General features: G+C 49.6%; 1 protein-coding gene across 1 annotated transcript; it reads left to right on the forward strand.

The window, feature by feature from the left end:
• Window positions 1-229: 229 nt before the first annotated feature.
• LOC146201913 (uncharacterized) lies at window positions 230-688 on the forward strand. Its single transcript, XM_084599699.1, has one exon. The coding sequence runs from the start codon at window positions 230-232 to the stop codon at window positions 686-688; it is 459 nt and encodes a 152-aa protein (XP_084455825.1).
• The last annotated feature ends 20,560 nt before the right edge of the window (window positions 689-21,248 follow it).

The raw sequence follows: 21,248 nt of genomic DNA on the forward strand, positions 1-21,248 counted from the left end.
TGCACTCACTTTCAAAAAGACCAGCAAGAATTTGGCTACCCTTTGGAACATTATCAGAAGCGATTCAGAAACTACTTCGCGAACACCCAAGTGGAAATTCATAGTGGAGAGCGCACCGTGGTGAGGTGGCTTTTACGAACGACTTGTCGGCTTGATCAAGCAAATCTTGAAAAAGGTGCTTAGAAGAAGCTGTCTCAGTTTTGAACAGCTCACCACGACTCTAGCGGAAATGGAAGCCATCCTCAATTCGCGTCCACTATGCACACCGAAGCGAACGAGCCTCATCCTCTTTGCCCGGCCTCGTTTCTTATCGGCAGGAGGCTCACCCAACTGCCAGATGTTCCGCTATCGAACTGAATGCCATTACTGGAGCGACCCTACGGCAAATGCTCACGAGCAGAGGACGACTCCTGCGCTGATTCTGGTGGCAATAGATGAACGAGTACTTGAAACAGTTGCAAACCACGCAGCTGCATCAAAAGAACCCAACCAGGAGTCTATACAGGCAGGCGATATTGTGCTGCTCAAGGTGACTCTACAGCCCAGACAGCTCTGGAAGATGGCGATAGTCGACACGACCTTCCCGGGCCGCGACGGGCGAATTCGATCGTGCACAGTGCGGCTTCCCGGAGGAACCACACTGCGTCGTCCACTACAAATGCTCTACCCAGTAGAGCTTGTGCAGTGAGTGCGTGTGTCTGTGAAATGCCTGTGCCATTTCGGGCGGGAATGCGTTGCGAACGTTGTTCGCGAAAACGTTTGTCCGCGCGGAGGATGCTTGGACTACCGCACCCGCTCTTTCAGGCACTCGGGCGGTCTAATTTATGACCTCCTGGCCCCTTCTAGGAGGACGCCTCTCGACGTTCCTGGAAAGCCCCGCTCGACGCCGGAGCCTGGGGAGAAAAGGGTCTTCGGTCGGGGCGAGGACGCGGGGAGCGGGGACGACAACGGGGAAGGCGGCAGTTGGACTCGTTGGGAAGCAGTCGCTAAACGAACTTTGTGTGAAACGGACGCATTTGAAAGAGCTCCCCTTTTTATTAACCAGTGAATTCAGTTGTTGTTTGTTCATTTGTTTGCTTTTTTATTTAACGACACATATATCACCGTATCCCCCTTCCCGCGAAATATGCAGCCTACATTCCACAAAAACCAGCGCCATGCAAGGGTTAGGACATTTAGCAAAGCGCAGGGTTCAGCTCCTCCCCACTAACATGTTTTGCTTTAAATTAGCTTATTAGGACCACTGCGTCCCCCCCCCCCAAAAAAAAAAAACGAAAAAAAAAAAAACTGTCTACTACCGCAACGTAGTAGGAAAATTTACGTTTGATGACACCCACAAAACACTAAGAAAAGCATGGATTAGAGATGGTAGGCATCATTCTGGTTTTGATAGAATCGTAATTTTAATAATAAAAATCATGCTAGCAGAGGCACCATACTAAGCTCAACTTGCTCGCAGGAAAAGCGGATGCGTACTTTATAATAATAAGGAGAGACAAGAAATAAAATAAGAGCAAGAATAAAAGAGCTATGCGTGCGACATGAACTACTCCGTTAAACGTTTGTATGAGATAGCACTCAAATTTATGTTCTAGAAGTTCGTTTAGTATTCATGGCACCCAATTTTCTATCGTACATACGTATAGACTATCGGACGTTCGATAATTGCTACTTTCCATTGGTTCTTGCTTCTTGTTGGGTTCGTCAGGATTCAGTTTTCTAACCCGGCTAGTGTTTGAAAAAAAAAAAAAAAAAAAAACATGTGTGCATAAACAATGAAAAAAAAAATTGACTTACTTCCGGCGTCACCAAATTTCTAAGGTTGTCCAATGAATATGAATATGAGCTGCTAAAGTCTTGTACTTGTAGGGTCGACGAGCTAGGATAATTTTGTCCACCTGCCCCTAGGTTGCCACTTATGGGTTGTTGTTGTTGTTACGAACTTTATTTTTCCACCGATGTAGGAGGCCCCCTACTCCCCGCCCCCGGCACGCAGGCCTATGGGACGGAGGCCGGGGCCTCCGCGACTAAAGACATGCGAAGTGACAGTGTTTCTTCGCGGCTTCAGCCGCCAGGCGGACAGCTTGCTGCTGGTTGGCGGGGGACTCGCTCCGCAGTAGCAGTTCCCAGGCTTCTCTACTGCTTATGTTTTCCTTGGCGCCAGGGGAATCAAGGCATTGCCAGATTATGTGATCAAGAGTACCCCTTTCTCCGCAGGTTTCGCATCTATCGTCCGCCTTTTCCTCCACTTGCGTGTGGAAAAGCCAGACGGGACTTGGGAAATTCCCAGCTTGCAGGCGCCGCCAAGCGACGGCCTCCTTGTTAGTTAGCGTTCGGTCCGGTGGTGGCAGGGACCTTCTGCTAAGTCTGTAGTGTTCTAAAATTTCCTTATAAGTTTGCAGCCTCTCGTCCATCCCATCGCAATCAGGCGGCTCTACGGCTGCCCGGAAGTAGAGAGCTCGGGCTAGCTCGTGCGCCGCCTCGTTGCCGGGGACGGACTCGTGCGCGGGGGTCCAAATAATTCGAATCTTTCTTTCAAGTTTTCTTTTCTCTAAAATTTTGGCTGCCTCCGTCGAGACCCTCCCTTTTCCAAAGTTCCAGACAGCTGTTTTGCTGTCACTAATAACTATGCTGGCTTCCGTTCCAACGCAAGCGAGCGCTATTGCAACTTCTTCAGCCGTGTCTACATTTCGGCTTCTAACGGACGCGGCGGCGGCGGGCACGCCGCGGCCGTTGACGACCACAGCCACCGCCGCCCCCGACTTCCCGCTAGCCGCGTCCACGTAGGCGACCTCCCCCGGCTTCATTTTCCCCGCTTTCTTTGCGAGCGTCTCGGCCCTCTTTTGTCTCCTCTCCTTGTTGTACGTAGGGTGCATGTTTTTAGGTAGGGGGGGCACTATTATATATTCGCGACACTCTCGTGGAATGTCTACTTTGTGGCTTGTTCCTCTATCTGACTGCAGTCCCACCCAGCCGAGGATGGTTCTGCCCGTGGTGGTTCTGCTTAATCTTTCTAGTTGCGCCATGCGCACAGCCTCCGCTAGTTCCGTCCAGTTGTTGTGCACCCCCATTTCGAGGAGGCGTTCAGTCGAGGTCGAGATGGGTAGTCCCAGAGCCCTCTTCGCGCATCGTCTGATGAGTGCGTCTATTCTCTGCCTTTCGTCTGATCTAATGTTTAGGAATGGTGTGGCGTAACATATGCGGCTAGTGATGTAAGCCTGCATTAGTTTCAGGAGGCTTCGTTCCTTAAGGCCCCGACCCTTTAGTGCGATTCTCCTGAACAGACCCGTGACTTGCGTGGCGTACGCGTTCAGTTTCTTTACCGTTGTATCGTTGTACCCATCTGCTTGTAGAAACAGCCCCAAGATCCTAATTTGTTCGACTTTTGGCACTATTTGGCCGTCTACTGTTACGCTGATGTTTATCTGGCGTTTACACCTGAGCGCCTTCGGGTTGTATATAAACAGTTCCGATTTTTGTGGAGAGCACGAGAGGCCCCTTTCGGCCGCGTAGGACACGACGGTGTCCGCCGCCGCTTGCAAGCGCTCCTCGATGCTCGCGTCACTCCCCTGGGTAGCCCACAGGTTGACGTCGTCCGCGTACATACTGAATTTCAAGTTTTCCACTTTCCTCAGTTCTGCCGGGAGGTTTCGCATGGCAACATTAAAGAGGAACGGGGACAGCACCGAACCCTGTGGCGTACCCCTGCTTCCTAGTTTGATGGTGGAGGATTCAATGTCCTGAAACTTTATCTTTATCGTTCTACCCGACAGGAAGTCTTTTACGTAGTCGTACGTTTTCTTTCCGACCCCCAATTCTTGGAGACCAGAAAGAATTGCCGCGTGTTTTACGTTATCGAACGCCTTTGTCAGGTCTAGACCTAGTAGTACCCTCGCGTCCCTGGTTTCGCTTTCTATGATATCGTGTCTCAAGCGGAGCATTACGTCCTGTGTGCACAGGCCGGGCCGGAACCCAACCATTTCGTGTGGCCACAGGTCGTTAAGCTCCATGAAACGCGTTAGTCGCGTTTGGACTACCCGCTCCATCAATTTCCCTATACAGGATGTTAGAGAGATTGGTCGTAAGTTCTCTAGTTTAGGGGGTTTGCCTGGCTTCGGTATCAAAATTACGTTTGCCGTCTTCCACTGTTGTGGGAGGCGGCCTCTGTCCCATACGATTCTCATGTACTTGGTGAGCGCGCGGATGGAATTATCGTCCAAATTTCGGAGAACCTTGTTTGTGATTCCGTCTGGGCCGGGAGCCGATTTTGTTTTTAGGCCTAATATTTCGGCGCGAACCTCCGCCTCCGTGATCGGCGCGTCTAGGGCCTCGTTTAAGGGTCCTTCGTAATCCGGCAGGGGTAAGGTTTGCGTGTCGCCTACGTACATGTTAATTAGTTTCGCCATGAGTTCCCCGTCCGTGCCCTCGAACGCGTGTCTGGCTTTCGTCAGTCTTATGCCCGATTGAGTTTTCGAATTGTCAGGATCAAGTAGGTGTCTGAGTAGGCTCCACGTATTAGCAAGGCTCATGTTCCCTTCCATCTCGTCACACCTACTACACCAGTTTTGTTCGCAAAGTTTTACTGCGTAATCTTCAATCTCTTTGTTATATCTTGCTATCCTTCGCCTAAGGTTCCTGTTCCATCTTTGCGACCGGAGACGCCTCTCCATGCCGCATTTTGCTTCCCACATATGAAGGAGTTTGCTGTCAACCGTCACCGGCGCATCGTCCTCCCGTAGGGTCGTGGTTGCTTTCTCTACTTGTTTCTTAAGCGTCTCTGCCCATTGCTCTATGTTTTGGATTTCATCTCCCGATTCGCAGTTTTCTCTGATTTGCCTAAACCTGTCCCAATCGGTGATCTTGGGTTTTTTGAGGCGACGCGTTTTGACGCCCTTGCTGAGGGTGAGAGCCAGAACAAAGTGGTCGCTGCCAAAATTTTGAGCTGTGTTTTTCCAGACTGCGTCTCCCGTGTTTTTTCCTAAGGTAAGGTCCGGGGTGGTGTCTGCACAGACGCTGTTTCCCATCCTGGACGGACAGCTAGGGTCCGTCAGCAGGGTGAGGCCGAGCTCATGTATGTCCTCCCACAGTTGCCTACCCTTGGGGTCGTGTCTATTGTAGCCCCATTCTTGGTGGGCGGCATTGAAGTCTCCTAGAATTATAAGAGTATTGCTTCCTGCTGTTTTGATCGCTTTGCGGAAGAGGGCGCGGAAACGTACCTTTCTCTGCTGGGGGGTGCTGTACAGATTTAAGATGAAGAGACTAGCCTCTTCCTTGCGACCAGTGATAATTTCTATTAATACAGCTTCGATGTCTCGTGAGTTGACCTCATGCTCGACTACCGCTATGTGTCTTTTAACTAGCGTGGAGACGCGGGATTTTTCTCCCCGATTACCGTGGAACGCCTGATATCCCGATAATTTTGGTAGACGTTCTTGCTCTCCTGCCGGCGAATTCGAAAGCTTGCAACATCACCTCCTGTCAGCGTTGACATAGTTTATAGGACTCGTGGCAAAATCAATGTATTGTGCCAGCAGGAACTGCATGGTGCTTGACGTCCCCAAAAGTCAAGCGTTTTCGAACTGCCGCTCTTTAATCTCTCCAGCATGATCATACCTTACCGGTCGTGACATTATCAGGATATAGTATAATGACAGCAATTGAGGCGTTCACGGCATCTGGTTAAAGGGAGCTAGAAAAATCTGGTGGTAAGTCGCCATGCACCTTTTCGATTCTCGACAGCCACCAAAGCGCATGTGCGCGCAGGATGTATACTGTATGCGTGTTATGCACGCTGCCTCACCGTGGCAGCAGCGCAGAAGGCGAAATTCCGACTCGGCCGGCGACGCACGCCCCTCACCTGGCGGGCCAGCGAGGTATATCTTTTATGACTAGTATTCACACCTCAAACAGGGGATGGTTGATCACCGGCAGTGTGCAGCAGTTTCCGTTTTAACGCTGCCCCTTTCTCGCACTTACCATTATTTTGCTTCCACTATAATTAGACGCTTTACCCAACCGGAGCACTCGCACCCGTCGGTTTAACCTGCAGCCTGTTTTATGGGAGGACCAACACTTCGAAGAACTGGGGAGAGGCAGGAAGCGTGCGTCTTTCGACTGCGATGACAAGTCTTCGGGCTTCCCCGTTTATTCTTCTTGATAACCGCAAGTGTGGCAGAAAGGGAAGAGCAATCCCTAGCGATGAGTCCCGCTAGCATATGAGACGAAATTCAGGGCGTTGTCAGGTAGAGAGAGATTGATGCCGCGCATGATAGCATGGGAGATGCAATGAATCGCACATGCTCATGAAGACACATGGTGGTTCAGTAGGCGAATGCGGCCCACGCGAACACTCGAAGCTCACCGTGCGCGGAAACAGGCTTGACTTTGGTCAGACAAGCACTCTAACAGCATCGCGGATCGTTCTCGATAACCTCTTACAGGGCGATTTGTTGCTGAGGCTGAGAACACAGGGACCTTCAGCGACATCACTGCTGGAGTGTCAAATGAAAGGCAGGTCCGTAGCCCTATCGAGAAATGCGTTGAATCAAGACTTTAGCATGGGCTGGTTGGTTCATAGCTAAATGGCGAAAGAACAGCGCGAAAAAAAAAAAAAAACGAGGACGAAGAAACACGCAAACACAGGACGGGCGCTGAAACACAGGACAACGCCCGTCCTGTGTTTGCGTGTTTCTTCGTCCTCGTTTGTTTCGCGCTGTTCTTTCGCCATTTAGTCCTAACGAGAAGTAGCAAAAAACGCCGACACAGCTGACGACACATTACGAATCATTCTGTGATCCCAATGCGTATGTAATGGAAAGCGGCCACACCAATGGTTAGCAGCAACTAAGCTGTTCAAGGTAGCTGTGCCACGCACTGAATGGCTTGCTGATGTGAGGTTCGTGTCACTTGTGGCATTGTGCGGTCGGAGTGCTCAAATAACTGGCATGCAGTCAGAGACGGCACGGTGCGACCGGGATGCTTATTCCGTGCTGACGCCATTGCGCCGCGCGTGATGATTTTCTCAGGAGACGCGTTTATTTGAACCTGGTGGACACGCCAATTTGTTGGACAAACTGACCGTGTACACTTCAAATGAGAAGGAAATCGTTAAATTGCCCTGCGCAGTTATTTTTCTATCGCCAAACTTGAACGTGCAGCAAGTGCCGAAAGTGGCACAAGAGGCTCGAGTACGCGCAGATGTAGTAAGTGTGAATTGGGAGGGCATGTACGAATGGTGTTCAAGCTTTATTCTGGCACAGAACGGAGCGAGTGGTGCGGAATATTGTGTCGTCTCAGTGTTTATCCTTCAATTACTTTTGGAACGCCCGTGCGAAACTGTTCGTGATGGATATACGAACTGCTTAGGACAGTAATAACGACTCCGTTTTGAGCCTTTTAAAGCGAAAGCTTCATACGCTACACCTCGGGCAGCCATCGCGGACCTTGAAGTTTTCACCTTCAAGTGACCTTAGCAGATACTGCGCCTTTCCTTCTTATAAAAAAATTTAAAATGGAAGCGAAAGCCTCACTACGCTAGGTATAGCAGGTCTTCGTGTGACACAAAATTCGACCTTCAAGTGACCTTGACCAAAGGAAGTGTGCGTGTCCCCGATTTCGTGGTGTTCACCTAAATGGGTTGTGCAATGTGCGCGCACGTTAAAGGTCCAGAGGTGGCCAAATTACCCCGTAGCCTTCCACTACGTGGACTCTCTCTCGCCGGTTCCACTCCCATCCTCCTTCTCTCAATCTGAGAGATACTGCGCCCTTCCTTTCTTGTAAACCAATGTAGGATATACACGAAAAAAATACGAAAACATGATCTAGACATGGTTAGGTGTAGGTGTGCACAATTCTGTGGCGTCCACTAAAAAGTATGTCTCCTTTCTTTCCCCAAAACCTAAGTTAAATAAAAATAATTAAAAAACCGCGGATTGAAAAGCGGGTGTTAAAGAGGCTATCACCACAACGCTCACAGCTTTCGCTCTATCACTAGCTTGAATCCATGCTTAAACCCTCACAATTTTTTTTTTCTTTTTCAAAGTGTGACTTACATTGTGGTAATAACTTTGAGATGGAGTGTGTAGCTGTGTTTTGTAGTTTAGATGCGAGTTGCTCTTCATGATAGTTATGAAAGTTACTAGTCATGGGTATATATCGATGCTTGCGTGACTGGGACCGCTTGAACGCATGCGTGCATGAGTGACTGTTATTTTTTATCGTTTGCTCTGTGTTGGCGCATAGTCTGTATGGCATGTGCATGAGTTGTGGTGATCAGTGTTCGACATTATTCAGGACCAGGTCTATTTCTCTTGCCATGTTGTCAGATGTATTTTTTTCAGTTGAATTTTGTCCCTACACCCGTCGATTTGCTCTATATGTATTGGTACAGTGTCGTGAAGAGTTGCCGTGATATTTCGAATGCAGGATGCTCTATACCCTGTACCCCAGTAGGCTCTGAGATGTACCCTAACGCAGCGGGATTACTGTTGAGCGGACAGCAAGTGCACGAACATTCTTGGTGGGCAGCAGGGCGGGCCGCTGCTCGGGACGAGGGCGCACCAGAGCTGTACTTACCCACTCCCCCTGATCTTTGTTTGTTAGCCGTTCTTCTTCTTCTTCTTTTTTGGTGCTTTCGAACGGACGCGTCTGGTCGCTTGTCGAGTTGTCTCGCTTGGAAAAAAAGAAAAGAGAAATGACTGGGCCTAAAGCCCGCAGCAAAGGGACGAGATCGGGCGAGGTGTAATGCAGGGCCGTAAAGGGGAGCCGGCGCGGGCCCATTAAATGGGAAGCTTTCCTCGTACGCTCGCTGCTTGGACCCGTTTTGGAGAAGTAGCCAAGATAGTTGGGAGTCGTTTGTTTAAGCACACCTCGTCGGAAGGGACCGGGAGTACGTGCGAACGGTGGTCGTTGGGAAGAAAGGGGTACCGACAGAGACGGGTGCCGACTTGGGACGAAAAGCTCTGTGCCCCGTGGGCGCCGCTCGGACGCCGTGCGCTGCTTTGCGCATTTGACTGAGTCGTTCCGTTCCACGACCGCTGTGAGCGGTGGCACCAAGGGTTCGCCGAAAAGGGTTGCAGAAGCGGGAGGACGACGTCGGCGTTTAGGGCCGCTTCCGCACTCTGGCAGACAAGCGCGCGCGGAAACGGTTCTTTTGTTCCCCACTTTGCTTACGGCAGCCAGGGTTCAAGTGTATCCCCCACCCTTTTTGTGTATCGTGGGTGAAGGCGACAGCTGTGTCTGTTTTTTTTTTTTTTTTTTTTTTTGTCGCTTCTCATTTTGAGAGCGCTCGAGGGCCATCATTACGAGGGGAAAGTGCGTACGACTTTGTGTAAGGTACGCGATGCCGGCGAGGCAATCTCCTCGCAGATGCTTGACGTGCCATTGGCTAGTTTGAATTTTAATTTTTTTATTGACTCCGTGAATGTCGTTTTCTTACTGGATAAAACATGTTACTGTTTATGGTGAAGAAAGTGCCTTAAACACGTGTTTTTGCGCGAAAGGGGGACTCGGGACTCGGCTGCGGGCTTGACTGATCGGCTGCTTGACTCGGGATCTGGTGGCCTGGCCGTGGTGAGCACCGGTGAGGCGAAGTGTTTATGAGGCAAGAGTGGCGTCAGTATACCACTCTGGCCGAATATAAGCTCCCAGTTTGATCTATATAATAAAGTGTCCCTATAGTGCCCGAAGAGTTGTCCAGTCCGGTTCCTGCAACGTGTCGCTGGATTGACGAGCCAAGCGAAAACCCCACTCCATCGTTCATCGTCGAGATCACCCATGAGAGTACTTTTTTAAAAAGTAGCCAAGCCCGTCACATAGTACACTATTCAGTCAACGACCTCAGAGCGGATATAAACATGGTCGAATGAGTCTTCACACTTGATGTCACTTGGAGGCCATTGAGCTTTGCCTTCAGTGCAGCAATTTTGCTTTGGTTTGAGATATGAAATCGTTCAAAATCAGCCGTGGTGAATCCTGGTACATGTAAACTTGGTAGTTGGCTGCGGAATTTCAGAGGCTTCATAAAACTGTATATACACAGCATGATGTACAGTTGGAAAAACGTCGGCATTGGAGGATGATAATTTTGACCGCCTATACGGGGCGCATGACTTTGAAGAACCTCTCCAAGTCGTCCTGGTTGAACTTCGCGATCAAAACGTACTTAAAACCGCAGCAGTTCAGTAAGTACCTTGAGAGCTCTAGATTTGAAAATAGAGTCACCTTCAGGCTTTCGACTGTTGATGGAGATAGAAATCTGGCCGGCGTAATTTTACCAGACTGACGATCCTTTTCCTAAGTATTCAGCCAATGAAGGAATGATGCGAGCACGTGAAGGTATTTTGACTCGGTTCTGATGCCTATCGTGGGATGGCTGCGATATAACGCATCAAACATGCTGTTCATTCGCAAAGTAAAGTCAATTGTTCCTTCTACGCCCTCGAGGCTCTGAACGCCGTTCTTTGAGTAAAATTCAAGGCCTTTGGCAACACTTCGGCTGAATACTTGTATAGCGAGCTTCACGCGCATCTTCATCTTCTCTGTGCTGCAAGGGTTGACATGCGCGGAAGTTGTTTGGATAGACTGTCAAGTGGGTCCGGGATGCTTCTAGTCTAAAACGTATAAGTTTTTGTAGTTGGATCATTTTACTCGCCCCTGACTTTCAGAACCTTCTGTGAGTGTGGTCGATTCCTGACACATCTGACAAGGTGCGGCACATCTGAAAACGTACAAAATATTGCACTGATCATTCAAAGGATGCATAAAAAAGTTATTCGTGTTCTCAAGAAACTCGCTAATGAAAAACTGCTTCCACATTGCCCTGTTTGTTGCAGCCCCGCCGGGACTATTGCCTCTACGAAAACCCCGGCCTCTATCAGGAGTAGGATTGCCTTCAGAACGACCTGTGCTGGCATTTTTCCCTCAGTGGGACCTTTGCTCGCGATCACGCCCACAGGCTGAGCGCAGTGTTTTCCGAATGAGGGAAAACTCAGCACGAGGTCATGGTCTGCAAGATACTCAGGTGCTGGCATTTCGTCGCCAAAGTCCGCGAGACCACTGTATGTCATTGTCTTGGAGTTCGCTCCAGGCTCTTTACGTACTTCAATTTCTACAAATATCAATATTCCATGGCGCTGACAGTCCTCTTCACGTGAAACCATCTCTTGAATGCGGCGAAAAACATTTGTCGAATCCATATTCCATTCGCACAATGGAGAGGTATACTTTCTTGCGGTAATGGATAGCGGCAATATGTCATTATTTCCCAGGAATGAGTAGCCATTGGGACTGTGTACGTCGTGCAAGACACATCAAGAGCCAGCTTTCGATGCATCGTCTGCTTCTTTGTTGCTGCATTTCGCGGCATTCAAGGAGTCCATTCAAGCAGCATTTCAAGATTATCGGACTTTATGTGTACGTGTTTAGAAAAAGTTTATTTACTATGTACAATTAATTGGTTACAAAAAAAAAAAGAACATTAATTCGCTCTAGACGATGATAAACAATGGGTACCTGAAGCGGGACTAAGAAAAGAGTACATGGGCACAGGGAAATGGCATAACAATACTATAATACAGTTGAAATTTTTCACCAACGGACGGTCTTAAGGGGAGACATCATTTCCAGTTTGGCCTAAGCACAAGGTAACATGATTGTTCACCACAGAAAAATAGGCTTATATATATATTCAGTACGTTCTTTTTCACGAATTCTGATTTTACAGACGGAGTGTGCTACTTTCACCAGCGAAAGACAAAACAATGAGCCCACGTATGTGTGAAGCTCAAGCTCGGCTTCAAATAAAGTTTTTTTTTCTTTCCACTTCAAATGTGCAACATTTGTTCCAGAAAATACATTTCACTTCGCGCTGCACACGAGGTCGTTAATGCAATACTTCTTTAACCCCATATCATGAACAGGTATGCCTAGTCCGCAACGCAAAACGTCGCTGCGACTGCCGCAAGCTTTCAGTGAGTATAAACGTAACTTCAGAGGGCACTAGAAATTCTTGCTAGTTTTGTTACGATGACAACAATAGACTTTGTAGAGAGGGGGGGGGGGGTCTATTCGCGTCGGAGGGCCGAAGAGCGTAGCACCAAGTTAAGGAGAAGAGAAGAGAAGAGCACCAAGTTAGGGAGGAACACTACTCGCTGCTGTTCGGCAGCGAGTTGTTCGGCAGCGAGTAGTGTCCCTGTATATGCATATACAGGAACACTAGCAGCGAGTAGAATCACTCGATAATTTTCAGAATACCGCGATTCTTTTCCCGCGCCGCTCCACCACCGATTGGTCCGCATGGGCTACGTGGTGCGCCGCGGCCCGCGATCGGGCCCGATCCTCTGAATCGAGCGGACGTGCCTTTCATGGGCTCCGCCAATTTCGGTTACTTTGGGCAATTCATCGGCTCGGCGTTTTTGAATTTTGTGTCGAATCGACGGATCGCATCAAGAGGACCACAGGAATACCAGTTTTTCCGAGGTGGGACTTTGTTTCCGATTTTTTCGGACTTTGTTCGGTGGACTACGTGCTGAAGCTAGGCCTAACGTGGCCTAGCGTCTCGCGGCACCCTGCAGGATCACGGCGGCCCCGTCGGGGACCCACTCCTAGCCTCGTGAAGCTGACTAAAGCTAAAAATAAATGGAAATTGTCGAAGGAACGCCGGTAGATCCGGAGGAATTTCAAGTGCCTGGCCAATGGTATACCACCAAGAAGAAAAGATATGTGCCGCTCGAGAAGACCGTGCAACAAGTTGAGAAGCAGCGAGCTGCTGAGAAGCATGCATGGAAGAAAAATGGCTGCGAAATCGGTGGAAAAGCAGCATGCTCGCCTACCCGATGGCGCCGAGAAGATCATTTTGAGGCCACGTGGCGGCCTCGTGCGTCTGCTCAAGTTTGGCAACGCAATCTTGGCTGACGCAATAATCGTGGCAGCTGGTATCCACCCGGGCGAGGCCGGGGAGGACGTCATCTCGACGAATATTAAGCAGCACTCGATCCTCGTGGCAACTACAAGCGCCGAAAGGAAGAGACGCTACGCGAGCCTAACCCACCTCGTGTTCGAGGGGGAGAAGATCGAATTGACTGCCTACGTGGCGACGCCGGAAGATTGCGGCAAGGGCGTGGTACATGACGTGCCACTTACTTATACCGACGAGATCATCAAGGGGAGGCTGAGAATCCACGACAACCCGCCAGTTTTGGGTGTGCGGAGACTCGGCAAAAATTCCAGAACTGTACTAATTCTCTTTGAAGAGAGAGAAGTACCACGATGGGTTCACCTGACTCCGATGGCGCAGCGGTGTCAACTTTACCGCAAAAAATATGAGGTATGCAATGCCTGCGGAAGACTCGGTCACAGGGCGGACGTCTGTCTGGACCCGAGCAATTCCTCAAGTGCAGAAGCTGCGGAATGGAGAGGCCACTGCAAGGTCACCAGTGCGAGGCAAAGTGCCAGCTATGCGGCAAGGGCCACCTGCTTGGTGACCGAAAATGTAAGGAAATATACAGGACTCCGTACGAGGTGAAGAAGAAGCAATGGGAGCGAAAAGTCAAGGATAAGCCAGCGCACGACGACAACAGAGGGCGACCGAAAGACAAGCAAGAAGGAGGAGGAGACTTCCGCGTTAGAGAAGACTCCTTCCCAAAGTTGGAATCTACCGCCAACGAGACGCCACCGCAGCAGCGAGGGCGTTCCAGTTCTCGCTCCATGGGACGCTCCAGGTCTGGGTCCAAGAGACGCTCGAGTTCGAGGGACGCGGCCAACCCATGGACCAAGCGGAACGCCAGCGGAGACCGGAAAAATGTAAGCTTCAACAGCGGGGCCTCCCAGGCTGAACCTGGGAAAGATAAGAAAGACGAGGAAGTCGAAATTCTTAAAAAAGAAATTGAGGAGCTTAAGGGGATGATTAAAAAGCTAACGCAAAATCAAAATGCGAAACAGCATACGGAAAAGCAAGGGCCTCCCACTCTCGCGAAGCAGCTGCCACCTGCTCAGTCAGTCGCCCCGCCACAAGCGGCGCCACCGGCGAAAGGGGACGAGCAAATGGCGACTGAGGCGTCTCGCCCGCCCCCGGTGAAGCGCAAAATTAATGAAACAGACCCGTTCCAAGCACTCGAAAATAGGCTTGACCAAAAAATTGAATTCATTCATGAGCCAAATGACCCAATTCATGAACCAAATTCAGAACCAGGTACAGGCACTTGCAGGGGAAGTGCAAAGAGTTCGAACTGAGCTCATAGCCGTCAACACGTGGCAGCAGAATGTCTAGCAAACCCTAAACCAGCTGCAAAATGGCCAGGTGCGTAAATGAAAACCAAATTTGGCAGTGGAACTGTCGCGGCTTCCAGCGCAAGAGAGCGCTACTGCAGCAATACCTTCCACTCATAGCTGAGACCCCCCTCGCAATCGCCCTTCAGGAAACAGGGAAGGGAGCCAAACTAATGGGATACCAGGTGTTCAACAGCGATAGAGGCGTGAAGTCGACGGTGGCGACCTTTGTCAAGCGCAATGTAGCGGTGATAGAACACGATTTGAATTCGAGAGATATCGAGAACGTATTTCTCGAGATATTAACGGGACGAAAGAAGGATCCCAGTCTATTCATTCTTAACATTTATAGTTCACCCAAGCAAAAGAAAATTAGATTTAGGGCCCTTATGCGCAAAGCCATCAAGGCGGCCGGGAATAATCCCTTGCTGATCGTTGGTGACTTTAACGCCAGACATCAAGAATGGGGCTATGCTATACAGGACACCAAAGGTAGGCAGCTGTGGGAGGACACGCACGAGCTAGGTCTCACCCTCCATACGGATCCCGATCATCCAACGAGGACGGGTAACAGCGTATGCGCGGACACATCCCCAGACCTGACATTTTCAAAAAACTTACAGGGTTTAGACTGGCAAAATTCTGAGCAAAATTTTGGCAGTGACCATTTCATTGTCGTTTCGGTCCTCAAAGAGGGCGTCAAGACGCACAGGGCGTGCCAACCGGCCGTTACAGAATGGGATCAATTTAGAGAAATCAGGGCAACCGCGCAATTAGAACGGATTGAGAACATTGAGGAATAGACGGAGGCACTCAAACGCCACGTTGGTGAGGCGACAAAGACGCTGGTAGGAGACGACGCTCCTGGTATAGCAGATAGCCGACTGCTCCACATGTGGAACGCTAAACAAAGCATGGAACGCAGGCTGAAGAAATAAAAGTGGAACAAGAATCTTAGAAGACGAATCGCGAGGCATAACAAGGAAATTGGAAGCTACGCGATCAAATTGTGCGAACAAAACTGGCTCAGCAGATCCGACGAAATGGAGGGAGGCATGAATCTCTCCAAAACGTGGGGCATGCTCCGGCATCTGCTGGACCCAACAAATTCAAAAACTCAATCGGGAATAAGATTGGCAAAAGTCAGGCATGCCTTTGAAGGCGACGATGCGGCGTTTATGAATAAGTTAGTAAAAACGTATGTTGCAGACAACCAGCGTTCCCCACTCCCGAGCTACGGTGGCACGCCCAATGAGGCGCTTGACGCCCCCATCACGGAAGCAGAGGTAAGGGCGGAAATTGTAAGACTAAAAACTAAATCAGCCCCGGGCCCCGATGGGATCACCAATAAAATGCTAAGGAATCTGGACGATGACTCCATTAGTCTACTAGCGGAATTCATTGGAAAAGTTTGGGAAACGAGCCAGTTGCCAGATCAGTGGAAAACGGCAAACATAATATTAATACCCAAACCGGGAAAACCCCCGCAATTGGAAAATTTGAGACCGATATCCCTAACCTCATGCGTAGGGAAGTTGCTGGAGCACGTAATACAGACGAGATTAACGTGCTTCATGGAGCAAAACAACCTGTGACCGCACGAAATGATCGGTTTCCGACCACACTTGTGCACGCAGGACGTAATGCTCCGACTAAAGCATGATATCATAGACTCGCGATCGAGAGACGCCAAAGGGATCCTGGGCCTAGACCTCACCAAGGCCTTCGACAATGTCAGGCACGAGGCCATCCTCGAAGGGCTCGAAGCGCTCGGAGTAGGGGAGGGAACGTACAACTACATAAAAGACTTTTTATCGGGCAGAAAAGCCTGCATGATATTTCGAAATTTAGAATCTCCTACGATAGAGTTAAGAAGCAAAGGCACACCGCAGGGCTCAGTGCTATCGCCTTTCCTATTCAACGTGGCAATGAGAGGCCTCCCGGGTAAACTTAACCAAATCAAGGGGCTAAATTTTAGCATGTATGCGGACAATATTAACCTCTGGATTAACCATGGGAGCGATGTGAGTACGGAGGAACGCCTGCAAGCAGCGACTGACATCATTGTCGATTACGCGGCTAAAAGGGGACTTTCGTGCTCCCCGAATAAATCTGAGTTGTTCGTTTATAACCCAAAGTACCTCCGCTGCAAGAATAGCGGGGAGTTTCATATTCAGGTGGAGGGCAAACCGGTGCCAAAAGTAGATCAGATCTAGATTTTGGGGATGGTCATTCAATCCCACGGCCATAACGGAGAGGTCCTGAAAATATTAGAAAGTTACGCGGCAAACCCTCGGGCTCTTGAGGAGGGTCGCCACTAAAGGAAGAGGCCTCAAGGAGAGAAATTTACTAAAACTAATCCAGGCATACGTAATAAGCAGAATCAGTTACGCCACGCCCTACCTGGACATCAAGGCCGGCGAAAAAGAGAAGTTAGACTGCCTGATTCGAAGATGCGTCAAGAAGTCGCTAGGACTGCCCATGGGTACCTCGAGCGAACGACTTCTCGAACTCGGGTGCATAACACGTGGGCAGAATTAGCGGAGGCAGTGCGAGTCTCCCAGTTAGAGAGACTAAGCACGACCGAGACGGGCAGGGTAATCCTTGCAAAAGTAGGCCTCAACCCAGATAGGGGAGTTAAAAAAAAGTCACAATTAATAGTGAAATCAGGAATGCCTTGGTAGTCCTCCCCTTCCCTAGGAATATGCATCCAGAATTTAATGTCGAAAGAAGGGCCAAACGAGCCGAAGCTCTAGAGCGACGGTTCAAGAACATGGGAGTAAAGGAAGTAGTCTATGTTGATGCGGCAAGTGGCAGAACAGGTGCGGCGGTAGCTTCGGTAGTCGATGGCCGAGGGGCACCGGTATCCGCGGCAGCCATCAGAGGCCGCAACATAGAGACTGCGGAGGAAGTTGCGATAGCGCTAGCTTGCGTAGGAACAGAAGCCAAGTTCATAATTAGCGACAGCAAAACTGCCACTCAAAATTTTGGGAAGGGGAGGATATCGCCGGAGGCGGCCAAAATCCTCACCCAAAGAACGATAAATAGAAAAATTCAGTTAATTTGGACACCCGCTCACGCTGCCGTCCCTGGTAACGAGGCGGCTCACGAGCTATAGCCCGAGCTCTCTACTTCCGGGTAGCCGTCGAGCCCCCTGAACACTGGGCATACGACGAGCGTCTGCAAAATTACGGGGAAATCATCGACTATTATAAATTGGGACGTAGACTGGTACCCCCGCCAGATGTTAGACTAAATAACAGAGAAGCTGTCGCGTGGAGGCGGCTGCAAACTAATACGTTCATGAACCCGGTCTGGGCGTTTCACGCGCTACCAGACTTTAGGGACAATGATCTCTGCAAACACTGTGGGGCGAGAGGGACCCTCGACCACATAATTTGGGAGTGCCCACAGTCTCCAGAGATAGGGCAAAATATTACAAGTAGAGAAGCCTGGGATATACCCTGCTGAGAAGCGCGGACCCTGCGATCCAGCACCGCACCGTCCATCTGGCGGAAGAGGCCGCAACAAGCCAAGGGCTACCTGCCAGCCTCTAATCCGAGGGCGTACGACTCCCCGTTTCCGATGGAATTAAAAGTTGTACAACCAAACAACCAACCCGCTTTCGCCATCAAGCTTCGAAACATTCACAGCGTGGACGCCGTTCGCCGCAGTGCGCGTGCGGAGATTTCTGCATTTCGCGTCTGGGTTTTGTTGCTTGGGTTGCTTTTTTGTCTTGTAAGTTCTTAGCGGAAGAACGCCCGGCTACAGCGCCTTTGGCTGCAGCAGCTGCACGAGTCCGGATTTTTAAGGCGAAAGCCTTTCTAGGCTAGCTCGTCTAGCGAAAATGTGTGCCTCGCATTTGTGCCCTAATATGTCGCTCGCAAATAGCGGATGTGTGAGACGGGAGATTAAGAATAAAAACGATTGATGGTGATAGGTAATGAATAAGGGTTATAGACATCGCTAGAGTTAATGACTAATGCTAATGACTGGTAATATGATTAATAATGACTTGTAATGACAAGTATGCCAAAATACGACTGAAAATGAGTAAACATGCTTAGCGATGTGTGGTAATGACTACAGTTAATCTTCGGTGGTCTTCTCTGTTGCTGTTTTTGTTGCAACGTCCAGGTCCTCTCGGTCGAGAAGCGGTTCGTGTGGTGTGTGACACGTTGCAGAGGAGATGACACAGATGGGCAGACTTCTTGGCACGAATGAAGAACTGATGAATATATTTACAGTATTTACATTATTTACATTACGACCGGTGTGGTCTCTACCATCAGAGGCAAACTAGAACGCCAGGCCACGGTGTGCCCGCAACAACACCCTGTCCTGCCTAACCGACGACTTAACTTGCGTCGCGCTACTCGTAGCGGTTCCTCGGAGCACAGTCAGCGCATGGCATAACCCGGTCCGCACCTCTCTTTCCTACTCTCCACCAGTAGCCCCTCTCCAAAGTATCTGCTCTCAGTCTAAGTTCCAAGTCCTAAGTCCCCTTTGGCGCCAAAAACACATCCCTAAATCAACTCGCACAGCATTTCTGCGTCCAATAGGGAGCGCGGTTTCACAGGGACCAATCAGTGAGTTCGAAATAGCTAATGGCATGCTGCCACTCCACTCACGAGCACAGCATGCATTCCACTCTCCCAAAAGCAAAAATAAATAAAACAAACACACTCAAACGCAGCGGCCACCAGAGGTGCTCACTAAAAGCTGTAAGAGCCATCAGTGGAAGGCGACCAAAGAAAAAAAAGGAAAGGAGCAATTTGGCGTCCCCTTTTAGGCGCGCCGGCTCCTACGCCTTCACGCCCGTATCCTTCAGGCCCGTAGCCTTCCCCATACTACACTCTCCGACCGTCCCAGGCGGCTTCTCCAGAAGGACCAAAACCGCAGCGTGCGGACAATGCGCGGGGAGCGCGACACGGACCACGTCGCCGAGCGCGCGCCTCCTTCCAAGGTCTTTCCTGCCGGCTTGGTTTTACTTCCGTACCCGGCGGCCTTCTGCAAGCAGCAGTTGCCCCAAAGTGTTGCGACGACCGAACAATTGAAGTGGGGCCGACTCAAGGAGCCGTTAAAAAAAAAAAAAAGACAATATCTATAAAGACGCCGACCCAAACACTTCCGGATGTGCAGGTGTGCATGGCCCACCCAGCCCAATGGCCTGTAAACCTGACTACTACAATGACTAGGCATGACTCATCATGACTGCTAAATACTACAAAACGACTAATATGTTAAACGATGACTTGTAATCACCACAACTAATTAGAAACGAGCAAAAATTCTTAGCTATGAGTGGTAATGACTACACTGAGTAGGTATGACTCATAATTACTACGAAACAACAAATGTTAAACGACGACTTCAAATGATCGGAACTGATTGGAAAGGAGTAAAATGACTAGGCATGACTCATCATGACTGCCAATGACTACGAAACGATTAATACGACAAACGATAACTTGTAATGACCGCAACTGATTGGAAATGAGTAAAAATGTTTAGCTATGAGTGGTAATGACTGAGTGACTAGAAATGACTAATCATGACTACGAAATCACCAAAGCGTTAAACGACGACTTGAATGGCCGCAACTGACTGGAAATTAGTAAAACTTAGCGATTAGTGATAAGGATTGCCATGACTAGGCATGACTAATCATGATTACGAAACGACCAATATGTCAAACAACGACTTTAATTACCGCAATTTACTGGAAGAAAGTAACAATGCTTAGCGATGAGTGATTGTCACGGCTCCGGAAGGAGTGCGAGACACCTTCTCGAACCGAGGCAAAAGGGTTGGAACTTTGACGCCCAGCGTTAGCCGGTTATGTTCAGCGTTGCGAATGAGAACAGAGCCAGAAAGTTAATGATGAAAAAACAAACAAATATAATCTCAGTATTATACGCAGGATTATATGACGCGAGCAATTACATGCATTTAAGACAAAACAGTGAAGGTAGCGTACATGGAAAACTAGTAATTACAAATACATCTGTCAAATTCTCACTATCGAGCTACGCAAATTGAACAGAGACATTTAAAGTGGGATAAAACGAGTGTAGAAAAAGTTCAGAGGAAATTAGGGAACGGGCATATTGTCCGGCGAGCGCGACGGCACTCCACTCACACAGGCGACGCAGATGGGGAGCTCTCGAAGGCGATGGTCCTTCCGGAGCCCTGGGGCGCAGTCTTCGTGGTTGGAGGCGAGAGGCGCACTGCCGTTGGGTCCAAGTCGGCTTCATTTCTAGCCGCTGGTTGACAACGCACAAGACACGACCACTCAATAGTTCCCTCCCCGAGTCAGGGTTCGTAACAACAAATACGCACAAGTGCGCACACAGGAAGGGGAACGTAGGCCCCGCAACTTCCACACTGCATGGCCGCCATGTTGCGGATGAAAAAAGGTAAGTCACAACCAAAACAACCAAAAGAGGAGACACGCTAGCCAACAACTTCGGTCCTGCTAAGGGTCATTTTGCAAGTGAGAAAAAATTTATCTTTGCACAAAACAAGCAGGAAGGACGCCCCCGCTCGCGCACTGCGGGGGGGGGGGGGGGGGGGGGGGTAACTGCATGGAAACTACCCCGCGACGAGAACGCGCACCTGCGCGTGCTCTTGCCATGACCGACAAGGCAGAGGCACACAGGATACACTGACATATCTCAATCAACTCCTCTAGAACACTGCATATGGTTAATTGCCATATTATGAAGATATATATGCTGCCACTTTTGTGACAGTGATGAGAATTAATCATAATGATAATGAATTTGATTGCGGCAACAAAGATGTTTAACAAGCAAGCACGAGTGAGCTTGCGTCAAAGTGTGCCCGCACATGTGCGGCTACCTACAGTTGGCATCTGCATCGCCATAGAGAATCACTCAATGTGTTCACTTACGGTGGTAATCGAGGAAGGCAAGGAAATGCAAGGTGTCGAATTAATCGATAGAGCATTTTGGCAGGGC

The sequence above is a fragment of the Amblyomma maculatum genome, chromosome 1, assembly GCF_055883805.1.
Source record: "Amblyomma maculatum isolate TAMU_Amacu chromosome 1, ASM5588380v1, whole genome shotgun sequence".
Lineage (NCBI taxonomy): Eukaryota > Metazoa > Arthropoda > Arachnida > Ixodida > Ixodidae > Amblyomma > Amblyomma maculatum.

Coding starts and splice junctions, on each gene's coding strand:
- LOC146201913 (XM_084599699.1), top strand. CDS start 230: ATGGAAGCCATCCTCAATTCGCGTCCACTATGCACACCGAAGCGAACG.